Source organism: Fulmarus glacialis, unplaced genomic scaffold (genome assembly GCF_000690835.1).
Source record: "Fulmarus glacialis isolate BGI_N327 unplaced genomic scaffold, ASM69083v1 scaffold27808, whole genome shotgun sequence".
Lineage (NCBI taxonomy): Eukaryota > Metazoa > Chordata > Aves > Procellariiformes > Procellariidae > Fulmarus > Fulmarus glacialis.
The window spans coordinates 1-25,913 of NW_009228050.1; the positions used below are offsets into that span (position 1 = coordinate 1).

At 40.5% G+C, this 25,913-nt stretch overlaps 1 protein-coding gene across 1 annotated transcript; it reads left to right on the forward strand.

The window, feature by feature from the left end:
• Window positions 1-355: 355 nt before the first annotated feature.
• PITPNA (phosphatidylinositol transfer protein, alpha) lies at window positions 356-21,591 on the forward strand. Its single transcript, XM_009583370.1, has 11 exons — window positions 356-360; window positions 4,820-4,850; window positions 10,460-10,605; window positions 11,203-11,294; window positions 15,098-15,105; window positions 16,008-16,082; window positions 16,463-16,546; window positions 17,925-18,002; window positions 18,935-19,045; window positions 20,682-20,804; window positions 21,544-21,591. Exons 1-11 carry the CDS (start codon window positions 356-358, stop codon window positions 21,589-21,591), a joined length of 801 nt encoding a protein of 266 aa, XP_009581665.1.
• Window positions 21,592-25,913: the final 4,322 nt, after the last annotated feature.

Below are 25,913 nucleotides of genomic sequence, written 5' to 3' on the forward strand. Positions count from 1 at the left end.
GGACTGATGGCGCTAAGGGCCTCGCCGGAGTCAGGAGCTGGGCTGGCACCCCGGCCGGGAGCCGGCGGGTCGGTGCACAGCGGTGTCTGTGGGAGGCAGTGGCATCTTGCCCCCCGCTGGTTGTAACAGGGCTGAGTGGTGAGCCTGGTTTTGATCCCCCTCCTCTCCTTTAGCTGTGTAATTTCTAAGTAGAGGCTCCAACAAGCGTGAATGTGCCAGAAATAAGATAGCTCCAAAATATTTTTTGATGTGGAAACCTCACTTTGGAGTTCTTTGCTGTCCCTGAGGCTGCGTGGGAAAAAAAAATTCTGCCCCCTGTAATGGGGAAGGAGGAGTGGAAAACAGGCTGGACGATATGTCGTGAGTGTGTGTGTAACTATTAGTCACATCACTTTTCATAGTCTTTCGTTCAGCTGCTTTATGCTTGCTAACATGGTATGCTCTTTTGGACCGGTGCACTTTGGCTAGGTGTCTTCGAGCTCTGCATACTACTGCACATATTTCTTTCCTGAATTCTTAAGGTTAACTTAAGTGCAGTCTTAAGTTAAGTGCATTCTATCATTTAAAACTTCTTTTGAGTGATGGAAGAAGCTTTTTTTTTTTTTGCTTTTTTTCCCCCCCCTTACAGAAGATAGCTGTGATCCCAATGATAAAGTGGGTTTTCAGGTCTTCTCTTAGACACGTTTACCTACGTGACAGTGTCCTCCTTATAGCAATTACTTTGCCAGATCATGGACCATGGTGTGGACTTAAATATTAAACTATGTTGATCATTGTAGTTGTCTTTAATCTTGATTAACTTTTTTTTTTCACCAATCCTTAAACACTTGCTATTTGTATCCAACGATAGGGGTGTAGAATTTAAGAGCAGCAGCAGAGCTGGTGTTTGTAACATAGAGACACCGTTACCTTCTGTAGTGTTAAACTGGATAGCAGACAGAAACCTGGGCTAAGTGCTTAGTTTCAGGTGCATGAAAAGATAATCAACTTGTTCTTCTATAACGTCTGTTTCATTGATATTTTCCTATTAATTTAGTTGGTTAATGTGCTTTTCTTCTTACAGCACCTGTCTGGTTTATTTCTATTTGCATTCATGTATCTTTTTCATGCTTCTGCTTACAATCTCTTGCCCTGTATGGCAGTAAACCTCACTTGCCAGGGCATCTCATGAAGATGTGAACGTATGTACTTTGAATATTCAAATTTCTGAGAGTATGAAAAATTCATTTGGATGAGCATCACTTCCGAAAGTCATTTTATTTGATATTAACATTTACCTCACCAAATCAACATATCTACTGGTCTTTCACTCTGCCTGTTCCAGAAACAAAATGTGAAGTGTAAATGTTAAGACTAAAGATTAAAAGACCAGAATTACTAAATTTGTTTCTTTTTACAGGTTTCCATTTCAATTTTCAGAAGGGTCACCAAACCTTTTAGGTTTTGTCATTGGCTATATTGTCCTGTTTCTTTTCTTCCCTTCTTAGTGTTTTTATTAAGACATATGTGGCTCTAAGGACAGTCAAGGTTGCTACTGTACTTTAGAAATGAGCATTTATTTTTGACTTCCTGAGATTCCCAGCTAGGTCTAACAGTTGCACATTCTGAGTTGTGTCACTGTATTGGTGCTGGTATAAATCTTCCTTGATGTTGTATGTGAAAGTTGCCCATTTTACATGCTATTTGAAATGGTTTTTGACTAAATCTCATCTTCCAGGAGGCAGTTGTTTAAGGCATATAGAAACTACTTGTTTTGATGTGACCTGGATATTTGAAGTACTTTGCTATTATTGTTTTATTAGTTTTGCTTGCCCCAACACTGCATACAGGTACCTTACTGCCTACCTAGTGTAGGAGGTAAAAATATAATTGAGCTGTAACTGCATGTCATCTGAGCAGATTATTCCTCCATCTCTGTGACCCCTTGTCACATCCTCCCTACTAAATCAAATGGGTATTATGTGCTCCATAGGTACTTTAGGAGATGTTACAGAAATAGAGCAATATAACAAAAACCTGATGTCACATCTTTTATTGTCAGACCATCTGTATCATCTTTTCTGTACAGTTTCTTGTACTGATGGCTATGCAGCGATAGCTTTAACGTTTTCATTTGATGTCCTATCAGTCTTTCAGACTTATCTTTCATTTTTACCTATCCATGCTACCGATAAGCTGCATGGGTTTTGTTCATTTGTTTGATTGTATTTTTTGGTTGCAGGGTTTGTAAGTGCTGGTTGAGGTCTTGCTTGCTCTCCCTATTTTCGTTTAAACTGCATCGGAAGACCTTGAGGAGAATCAGAGCGTAGAGACTCACTTCCCTTTCCTGTGAAGTGACGATAATGACACTGACCTTCTCTGCAGCTGTACTTCCCTTTGCTGTCATTTGAGGCAGATTTTAATCTAGGAGGGATCTTAAGTGTTCTTCATTTTTCAGGCCTTTGATATGGCAGGCAAGCACATCGTATAATTTCTCATAAGTTGATGAAGTTCTGTCCCAAAGTTAGGAGTCTTTGTTCCTGTTGCTGCTCCTGCGAAGCTTTTCCTCTGGATCCTCTTGAGTAGTCTTCCCTCCTCCTTTTTTATCACTTGACTACCTATAAGTGTTAGTCATCCCCCGCATTCTTTGTTTGCTAGGCTAAACGAATTGTAAACTATTTAACTTCTTTCTGTTTCTCTGTTCATGAACATTTAACTCTAAGATAATATTCAGATCTAGTGTCTTCCAGTTTCCTAAACGGAATTTCATTAGCTTACATCAATCTTTTTACACTAGGTTTTCTAAAGAAAAATATTTGAACTCCATTCCAAAGCCATTTTTTCTTTCCTGTTTCTTCGTCTTTCAGCTTTTCTTATCATCCTATCCCTCTTTTCATTCTTACTGCAGTTTTATGCAGTTAACTAACCTAATGTCATGCTTGATGGCATGGTCTACCTATGGAAATCCATTTTTTTTTTTTTTTTTAATTCTCCCTTATATAAGGAATACCATACTGAATTGGACCAAAGGTCCTCTTCCATCTTGCCTTCTAGCAGATATTTTTAGGGAACAATATATAAACAGTGAGTAGAATGGTTGTTGTTCAGTATATCCTACCAGTAAGTGGCGTACGGACTTCCACGAATTGATCAAATCCCATTTTAAAATTGCTTATACTTCTTGTGTTTGGCAAGGAATCCCATAACTTAAGTATGCATGATGTAAAGAAGTACGCTGCCTAGTGATTTTTATTCTGTCCTGAGTTGTTCTGTTGTAAGACATAGTTATTGTTCCTTCTCCATTCACTTTTTTACACCATTCATGACTCCCTAATGCTCTACCATATCTTAACCCTTTAGCTGTTTTTTCTTCCAAGCTGAAAAGCCTAGTCTAACTGCTTTCTTCTCACACAGAAGCTTTTTCCCATCTCTGATCATCTTTTTTGCCTTCCTTCACTTATTCTGTATCTTCTTTGAGATGAGGTGACCAGAACTATATGCAGTATTCAAGATGTCGATGCATGAGAGATTATAGTGGCATAACTCTCTTTTTGTGTGTATGTATGTATGGTGTTTCAAAAGTAAACATAACATCAGAAATTGAACTGCTGCTGAGCTGATGTTTCCAGATGCTTTTCCATAAGGACACCAAGATATTTGTTGACAATAGCTAATTTGGAGTTCATTAACTCCATGTGTTTGGGGAAGACGAGTGCCTATCATGCATTATTCTGCTTTTATTGACATTGAACTTCATCTGCAGTTCTCAGCTCTTTCGGCAGTACTTTGCAGCCAGCATAAAGCAGTGCTGTCATAAGTAATCTTGCATAATCTGTAAACTTTTGCCCCTCTTACAGTTTGTCCTGTGGTATTTTATTGGTAACATTCCTCTAGCATAGAAAAAAACGCAATTTTCACTAGCATTGCTTTTTAAAATCAGTTTATTAATAAAGAGGACTTTTTGCTGATCCCATTATATCCTAATTTCTTTGAGACTAATTCCCAAAGAACTGGGAATTCTTCCACCCACAGTAGCCGTATCCATTTCATATCTATTTCTTGCTTTGGTTCCTTATTTCAACATCATCCTTACTGAAAGCAGAGGTCAAATAAAAATCTAGTTTTTGAGATATATAAAATATTTTTAAAGGCCTTAACATGCATGCATCTTTATCAGTTTTAAATTTAGTTTTATTCTTGTCTTTTTCAAAAAAATCTCAGTGTGACTTCTGGCAGTTTTTGCTCTGTAGTCTAGTCGTTTGATTCTAAGAGGCATTCAGGAAACCACAATGTGAAAAAAAAGTGACTCGTATAGAAATGGCAATACCTTCCCTCTCAGTCAGCTCTGAGAAAGCCTTCCGTATAGCCCTCTATTTAGTGTTATTTCCTACTGGGTGGGGCATTTAAACAAATCTTGCGATGACTTGGGACTATCACAGATCTCCACAAAATTGTTGAAGCACGTAGCCACGCTCTACAACAACTTGACGAGAAATAAGATGTGACTGTTGATGTAGTGAGAAGGAACATGCAACTGTTTTGATGCTGTGTAGATTTGTAGGCTGGTAAGATGTTACCAGTAAGGGTCTATGAGAATGATACACTTTTGGTATAGGGTTGCAATTATGCTATATCATGTATTGATTCTCTTTGAGGCTATTGTATAAATAGTCTTGGGACTACAGTGTAAGTGCTAGGGATGCTAGCACTAGGTGGATGCTGGAATATTGGGGGGAGAGGAGAGCTGTGTAGCTGTTGCTCATGACGTGAGGAATATGTCATGTAAATTTTGCAGCTATAGGGATATTTATTAACTTTCTGTTTCTGTATTCCCTTTCAGCCGCGTTATCCTGCCTGTGTCTGTGGAGGAGGTAAGTCCTTTTCTTGTTGCTTGCTTTGATTAGGACTGTAAATAAACTTGTGATCAAAGCAGCTTGTATGAACAAAAACTGGAAAATGCAAGAGAAGGATATAGCTGTCTTCAGGACCTCTGTGTGCTGTTACTCATTCACCATCATTTTGACCAAGTAATTTAATTTCTTTAAGCCTCTCCAATAAAGTACTTTCAGATGTGTTGATTACAAATCTTGACTTGTCAGACTGTTCTAAAGTGCAGTTTCCTTTTGATTAATACTATTGTTCTCTCTTTTTTTTTTTTTTTTTTAATGTAAAGAGGAAGCTTTACAGGTACAAGTTTAAATTACCCTTTAGACTGTGTTTTGCTGGAACTCTTTTGTTTTAAACTCTTAGCAAAGAGCAACAATTTCTTCTGGTTTGTAGGGCTGGTATAGCAAAAGAAAGATTGTGTATATCTTACTTAGGACTCTTTAAGACCTGTCTTCTCTAGCTTTTGCAGAAAGAAAACTTTCTTTTTGTTTAGGTAAAGCTCTAATTGAGAGAAGCATTGTAGTCTATAATGGAGATGGTCATTTTGATTGCCAAACTGCCCGTGGAATAGTTGTGCAAAGTTGGTGGCTGATTCCCTGCTGTTTTCTGTGGGAGTTGCAGCTTACCTTTCCTTCCTCCCTTCCGCACTGAACAGCACTCTTGCAGAGAATCTGACCATATAAACATTTTCAATTTTTTAATGTTCATACTAGCAAGGTAGATGAGTAGTGGAAATTACTGAGTCTATAGCATTTCTGTAGTAGATTTCTTCTTCTAGTTGTATTTTTTTTTCTTGTGATCCTTGGCTGTAAGCCTTCGGTTTGTGAGCTGTGATCAAGGGCTTGTTCTAACTCTTAGGGAGAGCTGCGATAACAGCACTCTTGTCCATCTTTCTTTCCCCTGAATATAGCAGCTACTGTAGTAGAGACAGTGGTGAGCCGGATCATGGCAGCACTGTTTTAAGCATATCTCTTTTATAACTCTCTACTCCTTTGACAGAGCACATTTTGGAACTTGGTGTAGTGCGTTCCTGCAGCCATGAGACTGGCTAGTAAAAGAAAAGCAATGTCTAAGCTGAGTTCCTTGTTCCTGTGGATCAGTTTGCTGTGACAGGCATCACATGCTGATGGAAAGCCTAGGCCTCTGATCAGAGAGTGGTTTTAGGTCTATGTACTATGTTAATGAGACTGTTAATGCCAAAAGTCTGTCTGTTGCTTACTCCTTACCTGTAGATTATATGCTTTCTGCATGAATCTGTTTCAAGCAGTTTTAACAGAAGTCCGACTAAAGTATTAGAGTTAGGTATGTTTGGATCTTTTATTGTGCCTGAGTGCTACTTGTGTGGGGAAGTCCTTGCAAAGCAAGGACTAACATGAAAAGCTTTAGCAAGTAAGCAATGGATGCAAACTTGCAAGTTAGAGAAAGTTATGGGTAAATGGTAAGGTACTCCAGAGTTCAATAAATGGAAGACCTTAGCGTGAATAGCAGGAGCCCTGCCTCGTAGTGATATGCCTCTTGGGTATCAAGCTGTGTAAAGAGAAAGTCAAAGCATCAGTATACAGATTGTTTCTTCAAGGGGGTTAGGCTGGATGGAACCCAGCACAGGGTTTTTCTGAGTTCTCTGATACTAGGATTAACCTTCATCCAGTTAAAGTGAGTCCGTCGCTATGTTCTTTTCCCTCCCTGGCTGGCTGTTCAGTGCCAGGCATGTTTGAGCCTTGTGCGTAGGCTGCCTGTATGGAAAATAGAGGTTTGGGCGGTATGTAAATCTGTCGGTCTCTAGCAACCTGCTTGTCTGAGGATGCCCTGGGGTCATCTGTTTAAGAAGGTGTATTCCTCTCCTCTGGATCGGAAAAAAAAGTTGAGTAACCTACTGAAAAGTTTATAAAGCGAAGAGCAAATAAACATCATTAGAAGAGAAGGAACAAAAATACTAGAGAGAACACCTTAATGTGCTTGGATTGTGGATAGGCTGCCAACTTGACCAAACTTAATTTCTCCCCAAACTTGCATATTGTCACCATGTCCCCTGAATGATGCCCCTTTTCAAGGTCTGGTGGTTCTCATATGATAGGCCAGATTTCAGGAAACAGTTCCCTAAGCTGAAAGAGTTCTAAAGTTCGCTTAGCTTTGCATATATACTTATGTGATACGGTAGTTTTAAAGGTATGCTTAAGAAGAAAGGTTGTTTCCAGTATTGACTGAAAGGATGACTACTGCTTTAAGTTTCTGTATTGCTTCATCCCCCTTCCTGTGTGGAAGGATGCTGACACATCTGTGCATCACTCTGTCTCTACACTGCTGTCTGTACTACAAAACAGCTGTTACAACTTCATTGCCTTCAAGGATTTCCTTGTCCACAAAACTCTTAAATAGGGCTCTGGAGACTTGTTGTGGCTCTTGACCATGTAGCTGCTCATTAAGCATCTCTGGCTAGCAAGAGGACTTCTGATTTCACTTTAATATGGGGAATTTTTGCTCGAAAGCCTTAAGAGTTCACGCCTTCAGCATGTAAATTGCTGCCAAAAGCCTGATGCCAATGCGTAAGATAGAGAATGAAATTAATTGTGTCTTTGAGGTGTTGTAATAGGGCTGAGGGAGTCTTCTGTGTCGTTCTGTGATATGCCGGGGATTCTGTGTTCAGTCCCCTCACCCATAGTAAATGGAGCTTAGCCGATAATAAGGAATTCAAGAGAAAACCAGTGATTAGGAAGACACTAGGGAGATGTGACTTGATGAATAAAGAGATCAACGCTGAATAGTTAGCCAAGTAACTGCTAAGATGGGAACAAAACGGTGGAGGAGAAGCCCTGGTGATGACTAAAACTTGAAGGCTGGGATGTAGGAGTTAGACTGTAGCAGACTGTCTTCTACTAGGAAACTCTGCCAAAATGTGGTCCTGCTCAAGTGCAGGCTGCAAGCTGCACTCCTGTGTTGTTTTATACATTGTCGCACTGCAGGAAGCAAAAAGAAAAAAGCCTTGTTGTATCTTAGGTGCTAACCTTTACTCTTGTACTCTGACCAACATCACATTGCACAATGCCAACTTTGAGAGCATGGACTTGAGCGGCTGTGTGGGTGTCTTGCCAGCTGCCGCTTTGAAATGCTGGTATGGATTAGAGCTGTGTGTACACATTCTGTGCTGCCTCTTTGTTCCTCTCACATGGGAAGGAGCTTGCCAAACACAAAGGACTCTTATTTATTAATTGTGTTCAAGGCTGCTTTCAGGAGAATAACTTCTGAAGATGGCTACATTGAGATCAGGCCTTCTGAAAGAAGTTTGGTGTAATGAAGATACGCTGTCAGCTGTAGAAGAGGTGTTGTGGCACAGGTCAAGAGGGATAACTTCCTACGGAAGAAAAGAAGCTTTTCAGGAGCTCTCAGGTCTGCAGGGCTGGGTCTGCCTGACACTTTGGACTTCATCGAGCCAGAATCTGTTTTTCTGTGAACTTTTGCAGGCAGATGCTGTGGGATTTGTTCGTTGGGACAGTTTTATTTGGGCCTTTTCCTCTTTTATCAATGCGATTAAAGGATCAGAAATAACAGGGAAGATTAAATGGTGAAGATGCCAAACCAAAGGGCTTATCCTCTTAGTGTCTGAACTTTGACCCATATATTTAAAAAGGAGAAGGAATGAATGAGAGACTGTTACTAAGAGGAATTAGTTTGTGCCCCTGGAGACCTGTTCTGAGACTCGCTGCAAAGCAGTCAAAGCCATTCAGTCCTCACCTCTAATGCTGTAGTTGCCAAACTCATGATAAATTCTCTTCTCTATGAGTGTACATGTGGCTCTTACTCTACTAAATCAACTCGCTTCTAAGATTTCACAGCTCTCATGTTTTGCTCTTGTGGAGGGAGGTGAGTATTCTGTTTTGTATGGGTCATCTGTAGGGAGTCATAAGGAAAGCAATGTAGTGTATGAAATGTCAGAAGGCAGAGAGCTGTATTGCAGCCCAAAATCCAGACTGAAACCCAATCTGCTGGTGACGGTGCAGGATCTGTCCAGCCAAGCAAGGGGTCCTTGTGTAACCTGGGCCAGTACTTTCTGGAGAGAACCAGCAGAGCTGTTGCTCTTAGCTCAGAAGTGGTGTGTAGATTGCTTTTCTTATAGATTACTTTTACTGGATGGCTCTTTGTTTTGTTTTGTTTTCACGGATAGTCTAACAGGTAGTCAGGCTTACTTAATATGCCTATGTGTTGAACTTGAGACTGTATAGAGCACTTGTTTAAATCCCTCTGGTATGCTTTTTGCCCTGCCCCAGATTAACTGAGGCCAGGACATCTAGCCTTATTACTTTCGCTTACCATCCACTACTCTTCCAATAGGAATAAATGTTTTCTTGGTCTTTGTGAGCACCAGATGGTACAAAACACCATAGAGCTTGGGTACTGTTTTTATTTTGGATGCTCTGACAACAAAATCTAACCACTGTAGAAATCTTCCTTCATTGCTGAAGATGTACCAGGCCAGTGAAGTATTTCTGGGCTGTCAGCTCTGAGCAGTATTCCACTTTTCCAGCCTGGGTTTCAGTGTAGGGAGTGGTAAGTGCTACTTCTGATTATGATGCACAGCCCTAGGCTGGGGAGAAGGAAGAAGGCCTAAACAGTGTTCCATTGCTTTGTAGTTATGGAGTTTTTTGGGTTTTTGGTGTTTTTTTTTTAATCATTGCACTTCTGATGCCTAACACTTTGTGGATTACCCTTTCAGACTGCCTTTCTGTACTGCCTTTGGCAACAGTTGCTGTTTTGCTCGCTTTCTGTTCTGAAGACTTAACTCCGTTAAGTTTGAACACTTCCTTTTGACTTAGTGCTTTAGCTTCTTTGCCCTCAAACCTTATCTGCTCATCTAACTTCGCCTCAGAGGCCTGTGTGAATTTCCTTCATTTGATCATAGTTCTTTTGAGTTCTGCCTCCCCTTTTTTAGTTACCAGAGGCAAGAGTGTATTAGTCTTTATATCTTCTGCAGAGAAGAATGTTCTGTTTTGCTCATATTCTTGATTTTCCTCTGCTCTTCCCTGTGAAACATTTGGGCATGCTTCTTATGAAAGAGATTGTATAATATGAAGTAGTTTGAGTGATTCCTGGGAAATAATGCTGCTATTTTGTCAAAAAACTTCATGTGAAGTTCTTTGGGATTCTTCTGGTTGAAGTACTGTATGCTTATTAATTTAGGACTGGCAGTGCGTTATTCTCCATTTGACCTGAACAATTGGGACACCAGTGTGCCAAAAAGATTGAAAAACAATGGATTTTGCTACTGTATGCCTGAGGTCTCCTGCGTTTTCTTTAAATGTTGTCCTGACGCTCCTTTAATCTGGTTTATTTTCTCCTCAATTTGTGTTGGTTTGGAGCTTGAGATTTAAGGGTTAAAGGTAACTATCCTATTGGCAGTGCTTTCCTCCTAACTACCACTCAAGCTTTCTGTATCAAAGTGAAATTATCAAAGTGAAAAACTGTTTATCTGGACACGCAAGTGGATGTCCTTTTCTCTGCCTTCTCCCCAGATAATTAATTTATCCTTGGCTGCTTCTGGTAAAGTTATTAGTTCTGCTAAATTATAGCTATCACAATAATGTGTCTTTAACTTTTTTAGTACCAAGTGGGACAGCTGTATTCTGTGGCAGAAGCCAGTAAAAATGAAACTGGTGGAGGTGAAGGAGTGGAGGTCCTGGTGAATGAACCCTACGAAAGAGATGGAGAGCGTGGGCAGTACACACACAAGATCTACCACTTACAGAGGTATGTGAAACATTTTATTCCCAGAGTTGGGCAAGGTTCCTCGGGCAAGAGGAACTGGAGGAAGAGGCAGTAGGGTTGCAGTTATTCTGTAAATCACAGATTAAGTAAAGGCTGAAAGAGATGGAGGTAAGACAGGAGTATAACAGCAGCTGGCACATAGTACAGCTGGAAGTGAGCATCACTGGTACTCCTATCCGCCCCTGTAAGCATGGCGGCTGTCCCAAGAAAATCTGGCTCTGAGCTTTTAAAATCAAATATGATTCTGTTACCCAATATTTTGATACTTGAATTTGGCTAAAGAGCAAAATGCCTCCTAGATTTCAACCTGTTTTCAGCCTCCTTTTTTTTTTTCCTTCTTTTTTTCTTTCCTTTCATTATGTAAAGAAGGTTTAGATTAACCTGTCCAATTCAGCAGTCTCTGGAAATCATCGTACTGGGGTTGGGGAGAACCCCACCAGTTCCACCAATGTGCACATGTGCAAGACTCTAGCATCTGCATTTCAGGTGATATTCTGCGGGTCTCAGAGTGTCTGGGCCACAGCTGTGGTTACATGTAGTTCTTATCTATGCCTGCCTTCCTGTTTCCAAATTCTGCAGCAAAGTGCCAACATTTGTGAGAATGCTGGCCCCTGAAGGAGCTCTGAATATACATGAAAAAGCATGGAATGCCTATCCCTACTGCAGAACTGGTGAGTGCGTGGGGAAGGACTATGGATTGCTGGCTTTTTGGTTTCTTGGGGGCAGGGGGAAGGGTAGGAGGGGATAATGAAGGAGGCAACCAGTAGGGAAGCTGTTTCAGCTCTTACCTTAGATTTCTGTTCTCTAAGCCCTTTCTGTGATCAGGAAAAGCAAAATACAGTGCTGTGGAGTTAAAAGAAATGCCCTTGTCTGATGTGCTGCTAATGAATGACAGTGGAAAAGAACAGACCAAGAAATGGATGTTAGTCCTACTAAAGAAAACAGATGTGTAACACTAGTGAAATGAATGCATGAGGGATGATTTTATGTACTCAAGCGCAGCATAGCCTCGTGGGGAAAACAAATGGAAGATGCAAGAGGGGAACAGGGAAGATCTTGGTTGCCTCTTGCTTAGTGCAGTCTGATGGGAGCAGCAGTGTTATGTGATTGATATTTGCTCAATTGCAATATCCAAGGTTGGTGAAGGTTGAACAGGTAATGCTACAGTTGCTTCTGGGTTGGGGGCTTGACACAGATATCCAAGTCTCATCCAACAAGTGTAAAGTGAATCCATCTGTAAAGTCTGGGGTGAGGCTCTGGAAGCTGTGCAAAGTGGTGAAATAATGTCAAACTCATCTTCTACAGGAGTGTTTAGTATTTTATTTACTTGCTGAAGTTATCAGCCACAATGTTTAACCACTACTGTTTTTCTGGCCTTTGTTGCTGTAGGAACTGCAAATTTGACTCTGCCTCCGAACTTATATAGTATTTTTGGCTGTGTTTTATGCTGTTTGTATCTTTGAAGAATACATTTTCTGCTATTTGGTAGTGGTACAGTTGCTATGGGAACTGTAAACTTAAAAATTCCAACTGTTCTTGAAACTCAATATAAAAAAATTATTTTTCAACAATTTACTTAAGAGAATTTTAAATGAAGTGTTTTAAAAGAAGGAAAAAGCTTTGCAGTAGGGGAGGATAACGTTACTTCAGTACGTGAAATTACATGCAGCTAGTGGAATGGGTATTTCAAATACAAAATTCAGATACTGTCATTATCAACTGCAGAATAAGTTTTTAATGTGTCACATAATTCAAGATGCTGGAACAAAGTTATTTACAATCTATGTTTCTCAATTTTATGCAGTTTTCTTGCTGCATATTACTTAAATTAGCTAGTAAATGTCTAGTTTATTTCCATGTTAAGTACACTGAACTGGTTTAAATGCAAACAGTTCTTTCACTAATTCTTTAAATTGTGGAAAGAGATCTGACTAAGTTGACTCCAGTAGGTTTTGTTAGACATAATGCCTAGCTATATCCTCCTCCTGTTTTTCTTCTCCACCAATTTCTCAAACAAAGGTATGGAGTTAGCTTGTTTTGTCGCTCTTAGCTGCTTGTCTTTCAGTTACACACTGCTACCATTCTACTTAAGTGGAAATAATGTGATACTAAAATCAAGTACAAGACTTTCCAACACAGTCAAAGAAATTTCAGATTTTGGTATGCTAGAAATGATAACATAACAAAAAAAAAATCCTCAACTGTAATAAACACCAATATAATATGAGATAGAAAGTGCTTTGTTGTGGGGGTTGGAGCAGAAGGCAATTTTTATGCGGAGGCTGACAAATCTGTTTAGAGAATCTGCCAGCCTGACGCGAATCAAGAAAAGCTCAGAAAAGTTGCTGAAACCTTCACTTGCTAATACTGGGCAGGAGGGAAGAACCCATGTATGTGGTGTAGGCTGCCTTGTGCATTATCATGTTACTTTGGGACACGCTCGGATATTTTGGTCGTACGTGAGAAGACTTGGATGGCCTCATGTGAATCTTTGCGCAACATAAAATGCCATGCTGGCTTTCAGTCCTCTCACTGGAGTTTGAAACTTAAGAGACAGGGACCTGGTAAGAACTAAACCTGGTTTGACTGTGTAGGAGTTGGTGGCACTTCTGCCTGTGCCCTCCTGCACCAAGGTGATGTTAGAGTGCTGCTCTCTGGAGCACTGCTTACTTGTATATCAGCTATCACGCAGAGCCTTTTAAGTTTGAATAAAGCAGTACTTTTAGCTAATTGTGCATCATGGTACTTTTTTTTAATTATACAAGATTATCCTTCTTACATTTCCCTATATCTCCTCTGAAAAGCTCAATTATTACTTTAATATGCATATTATATACCATCATCCAAGAAGTATGAAGGTTGAGGGAATTTAAATGCCTAGCTTATAACTTCCTGCAACTCTGCACACTTGTTTGTGCTGTAATGTGTTGTTTTCATGTACTTTAAATGGAAGCCTTGCTTTGCTCCTTTGAGAGTATGAACTGTAAATGAGATTATCATTGTATGCATTTACAACTTCTACAGTAAAAATGAAGTGAGGATTGCCTAATAGTTATAACTGTGGGCTGGTGCCAAGAGAACAGTGTTCTTGGTTTTTTCCTGCAGTCTGACTTAAATATTAATGTCGCTTAAATGTTTTTAGAAAAGCAATTTGTGTGTTCCATTCTTCTGGGTGTCAGCATGAGATGCCCGTGGCCAAATGTCAAGAAATTGAGAAGTTATAACTGCAGCTGAAACGTGTAGGAGTTGCTGCTGTTGCCTCAGTTGCAGGCCGTAATTTGTAGCAAGCTGAGCATCTAAGTTTTAATGGACATTTCTAAAGAGATTAATTTGTTTGCTTTACAAATGAGGAGTCTTCCCCACAGAGAAGAAATTAGGAAGGTGAAGGAACCTGTTTTAAGGCAGCTGCATAGTCATGGTGCATAGTCATGGAAAAGCAGCTTGTCATGGGAAGGTAGGAAGGCTCTGGTTTATAATTACTGCTGGGTTATTCAGTATTTTGTGTGGACTAGCAGGAAAAAACTCCTTCTTGCAGAAATAATGAAATTTCTTTGAGATGAAATTCAGCCTTTTAAAAATTAGCCTCAGGTCTGCTTGCTTGTTCTCTCCCTCCACCCCAACATGTCAGTCTAAATAATTAGCCTTCTGTAAATTGCTGTAAAAAGCAATTTTCAATTTGTTAGGGGTTTAGAGCAGTCCAAGGCCCAGCAGTAGGCAATTAAGGTAGCTGGATGTGCAAGATAGGTGACAAGGGATGGTACTGTCTACAGAGTGTTGGGTTAGAAACTCACAAATTGTAGTAGTACCTTTAAAACAAAACTGCTTCTTAGTAGAGCCCTCATGTTAAACTTCAGAACAAACCAGCAAAGTTCAACTCTAGCTTCAGACATCCTTATTCTTAGATAGAATTGCTAATGTACTCTGATGGCTTGGGTAGAACAGATGCTGACTGTTACAGGATCTTTAATTGCTTTTCTGTGTTGAATAATTGAGCCTTACTATCCAGGGAGTTTAGTTACCATGAGCAGTAGAGATGCAGAGGGTCTGGTTACTGTGTGCAGGAATGATGAGGTCTGCACTGGCCTGAAATCCAGCATGTGTTTGCTTCAGAACTACAGAAAGGTTTCTTATCTGCAAGCTGAGAAAGGATTGGTAAAATGCCGTCAGCTGAACATACTTATTCCATCTTCTCATCCAGCTGGCTGGAGTCCAAAGAGCAGAAGTGGCAGTACATAATTAATTGCTGCTCCTCTGGGTTTCTCCAAGTCTGAGAATTTCCAGAGGAGAAGGGGGTGAAGTTAGCTGGTTTTTATCGACTTACAGGGTTTTTTCCTCAGTAGTATCAGCAGCCCCCTGGGAAGCTGAATTTGTCTCTGTTTTGCTAATAGGGGGAGGAGGGCGATGGTTGCTGTATATTCTTTTTTCACTAAAGTACTGTATCTCTCTCTTTTCATGTGTTGATTTCTTGGACCAGTTATTACAGTAAGTATTGTTTTTACTGATGATCTATGGAAGCATGTGTAATGTCTGAAATGAAGTGTTCTGGGTATAAGAAGCTCTTTAGCTTTTGTCATTGGAAGATCATGTAGATTAAACCCCCTTACCAACTGTGGCATATCCACAAACACTTTGTAACTCGGGACAGAGATCTTTCTTTACTGCAGCAATGCTCAGCTTTACACATGGGAATGTGCCATTGCCTAGATAAACTGATTAAAAGAAAGTTAGCTCATACCATTATGTCCCTTTGAGTAATCTCTCTTCTGAATTTGATATTTCCTTTTTACGTGCTGAATGTTTCACTGGCTTGGGCTTTTGTTTCTATTCCCTTGAGGGAGGAGGATAGGGTTACCTTTGGAAGTCCTTTTCTACTCAGAGTAATAACTAGAAATGGAAAGTTTTTTGCTTATTTGGCAAAACTGTGCTTCTTGTCCCTTCCCTTTCCAGTGTCAAAAGCTCTCAACACATCAGTTTAATATTGTTGTTCATTTGAAGAGTTGCATCCAAATATGTACTCAGTGCTAGATCAGTAATCTCTTTGAAGAGACAATTTCTGCCTAGTTAACTTATGCTACCCCTTCTAAATAGAGTAGCAGATATTGTCCTTTAAAGAAAAAGCTATTTATAAACTCCAAATGTTTCACTAAAACAATGGAACTTATGTTTTTTCAGTGAACAGCTTGTGGTTTATTTGATCTTACGTATTTGGTGATCAAACAATTTTTCTAAAAGCAATGATGTGTTTAGATACAATTCTGAAGTTCCCTAAGTCAAACCCCAGTCAAGTTATAATTCTTTGAGTTGACTTTCCTACTGCTCATCTAGCTAATAAGACGACAGGTTATATAGCCAAAGAATAACAAGAACCTTTATTTTGATGACAGAATGAGTATATGAAGGATGACTTCCTGATCAAAATTGAAACCTGGCATAAATCAGATCTTGGAACACAAGAGAATGTAAGTACTTGTGTCATGTGTTTTATTCATCGCTTTAATGTCACAATGCTGCTTTCCGTGCTAGATTAGAGGAGAATTGCTGTGTGGAACTGTCTGTTTGCTGTGTTCCTGGATTTGAAATGCTTATCGCACTAGCAAGGCAGAGACTCCCTCACATTGGCTTCTCATATATGCTAAATAAAATTGTCCCCCAAAAACTTGTTCTGTGTGAGCACCTTTGCTTCTTTAGAAGATCTCACATCGTGTGTTTACCGTGGTGTCCTCTCTGTACATGGGAGGGGAACACTGGGTGTCTGCATGTCCATCTGGTTTTTTACGATCTTAGAATGGGAGTGTTCTCTAGTTGAATCAGTTACGTTAGTCTTGTACTTTCACTGCAGGTTCATAAACTGGAGCCAGATGTATGGAAGAATGTAGAAGCTATTTATATAGACATTGCTGATCGGAGTCAAGTACTTCCCAAGGTATGGTAGGTGGGTAAGAGCTCCCTAGTGTGGGAGGTCTTGTGCTAAAAGAGGGATAATGTACAAACTGTGTTCCCAGGGATGGTCACAGGTGACAGGACAAATGAGAGGATGGAAAGAGGAGGAAAGGCATTCCTTAGAAGTGTTTAAGCAAGCAGAGAAAGAGCTCTTTTAAAAGCTATGTCAATACTGTCTGTAAAATGTATTGCTTAGCCTTACAGTGCATGTAACCGTGTATATATGTAGTTCTTCAGCACTGCAGCTGATTATAATGCTTGAATAACAAGAAATGGCACTGGCCTTCCCATACAGGATCTTTTTTAAGCTGCCTCCTTTTGAAAGTCACCCATGGCTTCACAAGTGTATCTTGAAATCATGTACCTAATGCTTTGTTCTAAGAACCACTAGAGTTACTGTAAGAAACTAAGGGATATTTCTGTACTGTACTGGGGAAAAACCCAACTATATAAAAAAGGAATGTTGTTTGAGTTTCCCCACTTAGTATTTCTGATACCATTCAAATATGGCTAATTTACCTGTTCTCAAACTTGGCCTTGGGTATTAAACCAGAACTAGTACTTATTTTAGCTTTTCTTTCCAATAAAGATGAATTGGTAGAACATGAGCATCTGATTCTGATATGTTAGGCAGGTACTAAGCTGTATGTGCAAATACAACCTACTCTGAATTAAATGCTGCCAGAGAGCAAGGAGAATTCACCTGGAGCAGAAGACTCCTGAACAAGATGCTACCAATTGATCACTTTTGGCACTAAGCCGATGATGACTTGAGTTTGTTTTCATTTTAATTGAACTGGGCGTAGGAGTAGAGTACACACCCCAGTCTTAACCCCTCAACATGCAGGAAAGGAATCCTGCAAATCATTTGCTGTGCAATAGGGGGCATAACTAATGCCTCTTTCTTTTTGGTGGTGTTGCAAGTTTGACTGTACTTTTATTCTAGTGTGTAATATGTGAGCATCATACTGATACAATGCTGTGAAAAATACTAGATACCACAGCTCCAGAGAGCATAGCTATTTCCCGCAGCAGCAGTGTTTAGCTCCCAAAGAACGAGTGGTTACAGGAAACCTATCCTGTGGGTTTACAGATCTGATAGTCTTACCCCAAAGGAGTCCTTACAAAGGTCATATCAGTTTGTTACCACTTCTTCACATAGGTCTAGGACACAGCACAGGGGGGAGAAATATGTTTCCTTGAAGAGTGCCTGACCTAATGTTGAAGTCTGAAAACAGTAGCTCTTGAGAAGGCAGTTAGAGGTTAGTCTTTGCCCACCAGAAAACTAAATCCTTTGTGACAGTGAGCAGCTGGGTAACAGTAGGATAATTTGTGTTTAATCTTCTGTGTCTATCCAATAGGATTACAAGGCAGAAGAAGATCCAGCAAAATTTAAATCTGTCAAGACTGGACGTGGACCTCTGGGTCCCAACTGGAAGGTGTGTATTGCATGAGCTCAGGAACCTGTATCACCTTGCGTGACTGAAGTATAGATATTGGGGCTTGGAGCCACAGACATATAAGTAAAACGTTGGATTCACTTCTGTAGAAGGAAGTGCAGAACTCAGCTGGTGATCTGTTCTGAAGTTAAAGGAAATGGAAGAGTTTGGTACAAATAGACTGAATGAGTTCCAAGAAATTGCCAGAGCTGTCTGGTGTTCAGCCCAAGGGTTCACCTGAGAGAATTCAAGGATGAAGTAGCTGAGTTATGAGCAGCAGTGTTTAACCTTTCACTTAAATACTTGGAATCTAGAAGCGCAAATATGATACTAGTTTTTAAAAGGGACCCTGAATGAGATCTGGGGAGCTACGGGTGTGCAAGTCTGATCTCTAGCAGGCAAACTTAGAAGCTGGGGTTGATATGATCCACTTGGGAAGAGTGGATATGGCTCCTGTAAAAGGAAGTAGGAAGTCCACCTTGCAAACCTTGTGGAGTTTTCTTTAAGGCTTTATAATTATTTGGGTGATCAGATGATATAATACATTTCCAAAATATTTTAGATAGGGATGTTGTCAGAAGACTTTTAAGGAAACTATGTAGCTATGGCATAACAGTGAAGATACTGAAAGACATAAATTTAATGGAAGAAAAAATGGGGAATAGAGGAGAGGAAGGAGTGGTCCGTTCTCAAAATGGAGGGAGGGCCACCTGTGGAGGAAACTAGGGTCTATTTTCATCATGGTCTTAAATACCCTGGAAAAAGGGCGAGCAAAGATGTGACAAAACTTGTCGATAAAAGATAGGCAACCTGTAAGGATGCAAGATGATTGTGAGGAGTTGTGGAAAGACTTCATAATTATGACTGAAGGAGCTGCTTTCCTGGAGACATTTGACCTGAGTCCTGATGTGAATATCTTTGTGTCTTTGCAGAAGGAGCTGGGGAAACAGACAGATTGTCCATACATGTGTGCTTACAAACTGGTAACAGTCAAGTTCAAGTGGTGGGGTCTGCAAAATAAAGTTGAGAACTTTATACAGAAGGTAAGTGAGCTCTTTGATGGGGAGAGATGTGGAAATGAGGCATATTTCATTTCCCATCTGCTTTAGCACCTCAGCTGCTTCTAATAGTGTATCCTGCCTGGAGATACTAACTTGAAACCCAGTCATGTCACCTCAGGCAATACAGTCAAGGCCTCTGCCTGATATACTGCAATCAGTTAAAGTTGGATTCAGTTTGCTGCTAATCCACAGGCAGGTCTGGCTGATTGTTCTGTGAATTGGCTATTGAACAGTTTTCACTCTAATGTATGAAGGTAAACTGGCTTTGTTTAATAGATCAGCCTGAGAATTCCAGTCATTTGGTAGTTCATTTGTGAATGATGAGATGATACGTGTATACTAGGGTTATTCTGGTCAGGGGCAAGACATGTTTTTGTGGGGAGATAGCTACAGCTTCAGTTACCTGATCCTAAGCAGCTGAGGATCTTTCTGGCAAGTCCTAGACTTATAGTCATGTTTTCCTCTCCCAGTTTGCTGCTTGAGAAACCTGTGTTAAAAAATAAGCAGATGGTGGGAAACTTCATTAACTTAAAACATGAGTAATTGGTATCCTGAAAAGAGCTTTTTCTGTGGCAGAGTTCATAACCCATGAACTGCAGCAGGATGTTAGACCTCGGAACCAGTACCTGCAATTTTCCAGGCAATGCCATATTCATAAAATGCCTATGACTTCAGATCATGGAGACTTCTCAGTGGTTAATATTGATAAACTACAGTGCTGATTCTGCAAAAGCAATTCTCTGGTGATATAATCTAAAGAGAACTCTGAGAGGGACTGACCATTCTGCTGCAGGATTTCAAATACCTGTAACAAAAGCCCTGAACAAAGCAGTGTCTTGAATCCCTTTCTCTCTATGAGTGTCTCTTCAGCTACACATTTGTGTCAAAGTAGTTGAGCTGCTTTTGATGAGAGCGAGTTATCAGATGTGAAACCGTAATTGGTAAAACTGAAGTGTCCTTCCTTAATGAGAACTTTCCAAGAGGCATTGTATACCTCTGCCTAATATAATGATTTTGTCTAGCTTATCTCCTATGAAATGGAAATAAATTGCTCCTAACTTGAAGTAGCTTGTGTACATTAGTTACCTCTGCTGAAAGGTTTTCAGCTGTGGAAAACAAGTTTAGGCTTTTTTTAGGTCACTGCAAAAGAAAAAAGCAAGATAGGTGCATGTCAACCCTTCACACTTGCTAACCTCCAGTTTTTAGCAAGTCAAGGATTATTTTAAAAATACTTTTATTCTATTTCTCCTTTTTTCTACACCTCCAGGACAAGTATTGTGCTCTAAGTAAACCCAACCTGGAGCACTTTATTCAGTCAGAACAATACTGTCAAATCAAAGGAAATTACTAAAGCATTCGCTAATTCTTTCAATGCACTGTGCAGGCTGCTGTCTAGGGTTGAAAAAAATGCATTTCTCTGGGGATTCAAGGCTCTAGATATTCTCTTAAAAGAATAAAAATTAGCTAGCTCCAGTTTCCAATTGTGGCAGCTATATAGAAAGGTGGGTGAGGGAGCTGGTTCTTCAGTGTACAGATCTCTGAAAATTGTTATGATCTGGTTAGATCCATATTAATTGCCCTATGAGTAAGCTTGCTTGTATTCCTCCTCTTTTTGCAGCAAGAAAAGCGTCTCTTCACAAACTTCCATCGGCAGCTCTTTTGCTGGCTTGATAAGTGGGTTGATCTGACTATGGAGGACATTCGTAGGATGGAGGAGGAGACCAAGAGACAGCTGGATGAGGTCAGTGGAAAAGCAGGGCAGGTGTGGGTTGTGTGAGAAACTGTTTCTATCCAGTACAGCAGAGAGAGGAAAGACTGCTGCATTGTCATAGCATAGTGTGTATTGTCCTCCTGCTATTTAGGTCATGCTGCTTGTGGTTTGAATGATTGGCTATGACTGCGTTGTGCTGGCATCTCCTTCTAATCATTATGGACTACTTCTGTTTGTTGTTGAGCCAATAAATGTATTGAACCACAGGTAATGAGGGTATGAGTGGTAATGATTCATTTACCGCTTTAATATCTTCTATAAGCTTTTACCCAAAGCTGAACGGTCATTTTTGTCCTCATTCCTCATTAGTTTCCAAAAACCAGTTCAGTAAAAGGATTTTTAGCTCTAAGTATTATAAGCAGGTAGTGGGGGTATGTAACAGGGTTCTTTCTATGAGAAACGTGAATTTGGTAATAATGAGTACATTGTTCCATGATTTGTGTCGTGCACTGCACCCTTCTCTTCCTTCATGCCTCAGGATATTTCATTATAGTTTCATGTACACTCTGCCCTTTGGATAATGGTTCCGGCAGACCTGCAGCTTAACCAAAAATGGTGCCTGCATGTGCATATTCACAAACACTGATTTGGGATGCTCAGATGTAATCAGTGTCTTACATAAAGGAGGTAGCTTAATGTGTTCCATACCAATAAATTTTGAGATAAGATCGTGTGAGAATCAGTACTTGAATAGTGTTTTCTCTTTCAGATGAGAGAAAAAGATCCAGTGAAAGGAATGACGGCTGCAGATGACTAACCTGACTTCTTCCTTGTGCACTGTAGGTATCAAGAGAGTTTGACAAAACTCTGTATTACTCTATTTAGGAGAAAAAATACATTTAGGTAAGAAATGATCCCGTTCATAGCTTCTGGCAGGCAAATCTGTGGTATTAATTGTTTTTATAGTGAACTTGTTTCACTGACAGGTTGACAAGTAAGTTTACTGTCTTGTTTCAGAACTATTCTAAAGAAATGTCGGAGTGAAAAGTGTAAGAAAAACGCGTTAGAACATTTTGTAGGCTTTACTGCTATTCTTATTTCTGTAATGCACGCGTTACTTTCCGTGACTTGCAGAGAAACTTTTGTCGGTCCTGAAAGAATAAGTTGGACCTGCAAATACTTAGAATACATTCAGAAATTGAAAATTCATTGCAAATATGCTTGGGATGTATTTCTTGCATTGTATGTGAACAGTATTTACTAATGGGCCAAGGCCTGGAGCAACACTTGCACGTTGCAGGAGAAGCAGCAATGACAATTTTAAAGCTTTTGACTTGTTTTTCATCTATTTCACTAAGAGTGCTAACTTGGCAGGGGAGGGGCTATCATGCTGGAAAGCATGTATGAATTTGCCTTTGTTGGCCAAATCCCTAGGCTGTATTCTAGACAGCATGCTGGATGATAACCTGTAAGCAGCGCTGAGAATATTGAACCTTATTCTGTTAAATTGTGTAATCATTTTGGGGTTTGGTTTTGGTGGGTTTTTCTTGGACGCTGTACAAAAATGTGGTATAGTATTAGGGAAGTAAGAAGGCGAGGAGAAAGAAGCGGTTGTCCATTTATGTAGAGAAGTCCAAGTTACTAGCCACAACTTTTCTAGGGCAGTAAAACGCCATGCTAGCTATCCTTGGAAAGAATGGGGTGGGACAGAACCACAGCCTTATCAAGGCTGTTTACCTCTGCTTTTCCTGTTGTCTGCTGGTTGTTTGGTGGTAAGTGGGGAACACAAGGTGAGGGAGTGTCTGAAGGGGTGTCTTCTGATAGATATATTTTAATTTTTTAATGCAACTTAAACCTTGTTAGTTTCCTCTTCATTCACATTTACTCTATTCTTAGAGAAATGAGTTGGTGATCTTCTCAATTGTATTGTGGCCTCTGGATTTGTTAGATTGTTTAAATTGCAATTTCTGTTTGTCATTTTTAGGCTATGTTGGTAATTCTGCTCTGGATTAGTGCCGAAATGTAATGATGCAGTGGTGTATTGTCATTGTCTGCACTGGTGACAGTGTGTCTCGCATTTGCTTTCTGAAGGTTCAGTCTGACACTTCTTTCAGTACACTGCTCTTCCAAAGTGGTTCTAAAATGTTTTCCTGTTGTCTCTTTATTTTAGTTTGCAAGACAGTCATCAGGAAGGCCTGGGGAATCCACACTCTTGACTGACGGACCATCTCTGGATCAAGCCTTTCTATATCCAATCGGCAGGCGATTTTAAATCTCCCATAGCTAATTCTAGATGCCCCTTAATATTGTGAGCAAATAGACCGTCTGGTACTAAGCACTCCAATGTTAGCACGTATATGAAGGAGGTAGCTCCTTGGAGACGTGTGACTTAGAGATCGCTGTATTTACGACTCCTCCCTCCTTTTTTTTTCATTGTGTTCAGACCAATTTCCATGTGTCCCTGTTTGATTTCCAAGTGACATTTTTAGCTAAAATAGTCTTGTGATGTGGTGACTTAGATTTTTTTCTTTTTTTTTTGTTTTTTTGTTTTTTTTCCGAGTGGGATAAACTGCCACCTTTGTTTCTGCCCAGCCCTTCACCATTCTTTGAATGTCTGTTTGGAGAGGGAAACTGTCAGTATTTTAGAGTGCAAAACTATTCCACAAAATAGCTCTGACCCTTGCTCCCAGGGTAAGAAATTTAATGGCATATAATCTGAATACATAATCAGGAGTAGCCAGATATAGTTCTTGGTCTGCGATGAATCGTGATACGTGGCTTCTGCACGGCATTACTTTGTTCTGTCTTAGCACACATGAATTAAAGACTGCACAGAAGCTGCATTCAGCATCCCCATGCCTTCAGCACATAACTGTTGAGTTTCAATTTAGTGGTACATGGTCCCTTTAGCCCATGTAGCTATGTTGTCCTTCAGCTGTGTGTGTCAGTCTTACAAAATCATTATGAAAAGTTGCTTGACGTATGTTGCAACTTCCTGGTTCTTGATTTACTAAGGCTTCCCATAACTTACAAAAGCTAAAATTATTTTGACTAATAATAATGTGATTCTCCCTGGACAAATTGGGATGTAGCAAAAGCTGGTGTACAAGTAAAGTCTTGGTATCTGATTACATCCAGGTGCCTGGGTCAGTGGTTCTGCTCAGCAATAATATTTTTCCCATTGCAAGACTGACTAAAATATCTCTGTTCATGCTATAAAAAAGCAACTTACAAAGACCTGCAGTTGGTTTGTAGTATATCTGTCAGTTACTATAACTCACAAAGGATACTGTTAAACAATGTAAAGAGCTCTGGTTATTTAATGAACTCAAATACTTATTGTAACTATCCTTATGTTGATATCAGCTTTAGACAATCAAATAAGCAGAACAGAATCAAAGAAATGCTGCTTTATTAAATACATATGAGAAAAAACCAATTTCTTTGCTTATACCTAAAGCCCAATGTTTGATTTTTCTTTTTTTTTTTTTTCTAGTAGTAATCACTTTATTTTCCACTTCTGTATTTGGCGGCACTAACACGAAATACTGAATGCCAAACACAGTCGTGGGTGTATCACCACTTTTGAGGAGTCTTTTTGGCATACTGTAATACATCCGACTCCTTCAGCCCTTCTCATTCCCGCAAGCAGGAGATCCTGAAATGATCCCGAGCCATGCTGAACAAGTCTGTGCTGGGATCTGAGCTGTTTTCAGTGAGGGAAGATGAGGCATGCTCTGGAGGGAGAGGATGGCGTTTGGTTTCTGGGGAGGGGGCAGTTTATCCCTTTATTTTTAGTTTGTTATTTTGCCTTACTCATGTCTAAGTGCAATAAGCTCTGAATTGTACCAGTAACTCTGGCAGGCTCTTCTCAGTGACCTCAGACGGTTTTGCGGGGCGGGGGTGGGGTTTGAGGGATTTTTAGCAATCTCACCGGGCAGAAGTAAAACAAATTTATTGTAAAATAGGTGAAGAAACTAAATTTTAATCTGCAAGGCTATTTGGGACCAGGATGTTTTGTGGCATCTTCTATAGCTGTTCAAGAAGTATTCTAGGAGTGTAGGCCCCACTTATAGTTCTTTCAGTTCAAAGTATTTTTAACTGAGAATTTATGCACTGACGTCCGTTCATGTTTGTCGGTTACGTTTTGAGGGATTCTTACACTTGAGGACAACCTGAGAATACACATAGCACACTTACTCTTTCCATGTGTGTTATCCAAGAGGCTTTCTATCCGATGACACTAATCGCTATGGAAGCAGATTGTAACATTCCACCATGCAATCCTTTTTTGATCCTCTGATTTCAGAGTAAGAGCTTTTACAGAAAGCTTTCCTGATTAGTGGAAAAACTTGGGGGGTTGGGGGGGGAGAACAAATGCAGGAACTCCAGCCTGAATAGTTCCCCCCTCCCTGCCCCTTGCTTGCTTTCCTTACAATTTAATCCAAAGTGAAAGCATCCCTCAGCCTTGGGATAGACAAATCCTATAAAGACCTTTCAGTCTCGCTGCTTGGTTCCTAGTGAGCGTAACGAAGATCGCGCAGCGTTACCCTGCTGTATCTTTCATTGGCTTTGGCAAGAACCCCTCAACCTGCTGGGGTCATCGCTGGGCTGTTTGTCTTTTCTGGGGCGATGGCTGTGCTGTGACCCTCTCTCCGATCCACGCTGGGTGGGTTTCGGGGCTCCAGAGGCAGGTACCTTGCCGCAGCCCGGGTCAGGCCGGTTTGCTGGTGGGGTCGCTTGCCCCCCTCCCCGCTGCACCTCTCTGGGTTCACCCCCGCTGGGCTCAACCTGCTGGGGTCATCGCTGGGCTGTTTGTCTTTTCTGGGGCGATGGCTGTGCTGTGACCCTCTCTCCGATCCACGCTGGGTGGGTTTCGGGGCTCCAGAGGCAGGTACCTTGCCGCAGCCCGGGTCAGGCCGGTTTGCTGGTGGGGTCGCTTGCCCCCCTCCCCGCTGCACCTCTCTGGGTTCACCCCCGCTGGGCTGGGCATGTAGAATGGGTTAGATTATCTCGTTGTTTCTTTAAATGTGAGTTTGTGCCTTTTTTGTCTCCTAATCTTCCAATACAGGCATATTGGAAACGAAATCTAATAAAATACTAGACAGAGCTTTGCGCCTCCGCCTCCTTTGTTTTGGG

What these genes read in the sequence shown, in the direction of transcription:
- PITPNA (XM_009583370.1), top strand. An exon ending in TGCCTGTGTCTGTGGAGGAG is followed by an intron (nt 4,851 to 10,459) that starts GTAAGTCCTTTT and finishes TAACTTTTTTAG; the next exon opens with TACCAAGTGGGACAGCTGTA. An exon ending in TTGAGAACTTTATACAGAAG is followed by an intron (nt 19,046 to 20,681) that starts GTAAGTGAGCTC and finishes CTCTTTTTGCAG; the next exon opens with CAAGAAAAGCGTCTCTTCAC.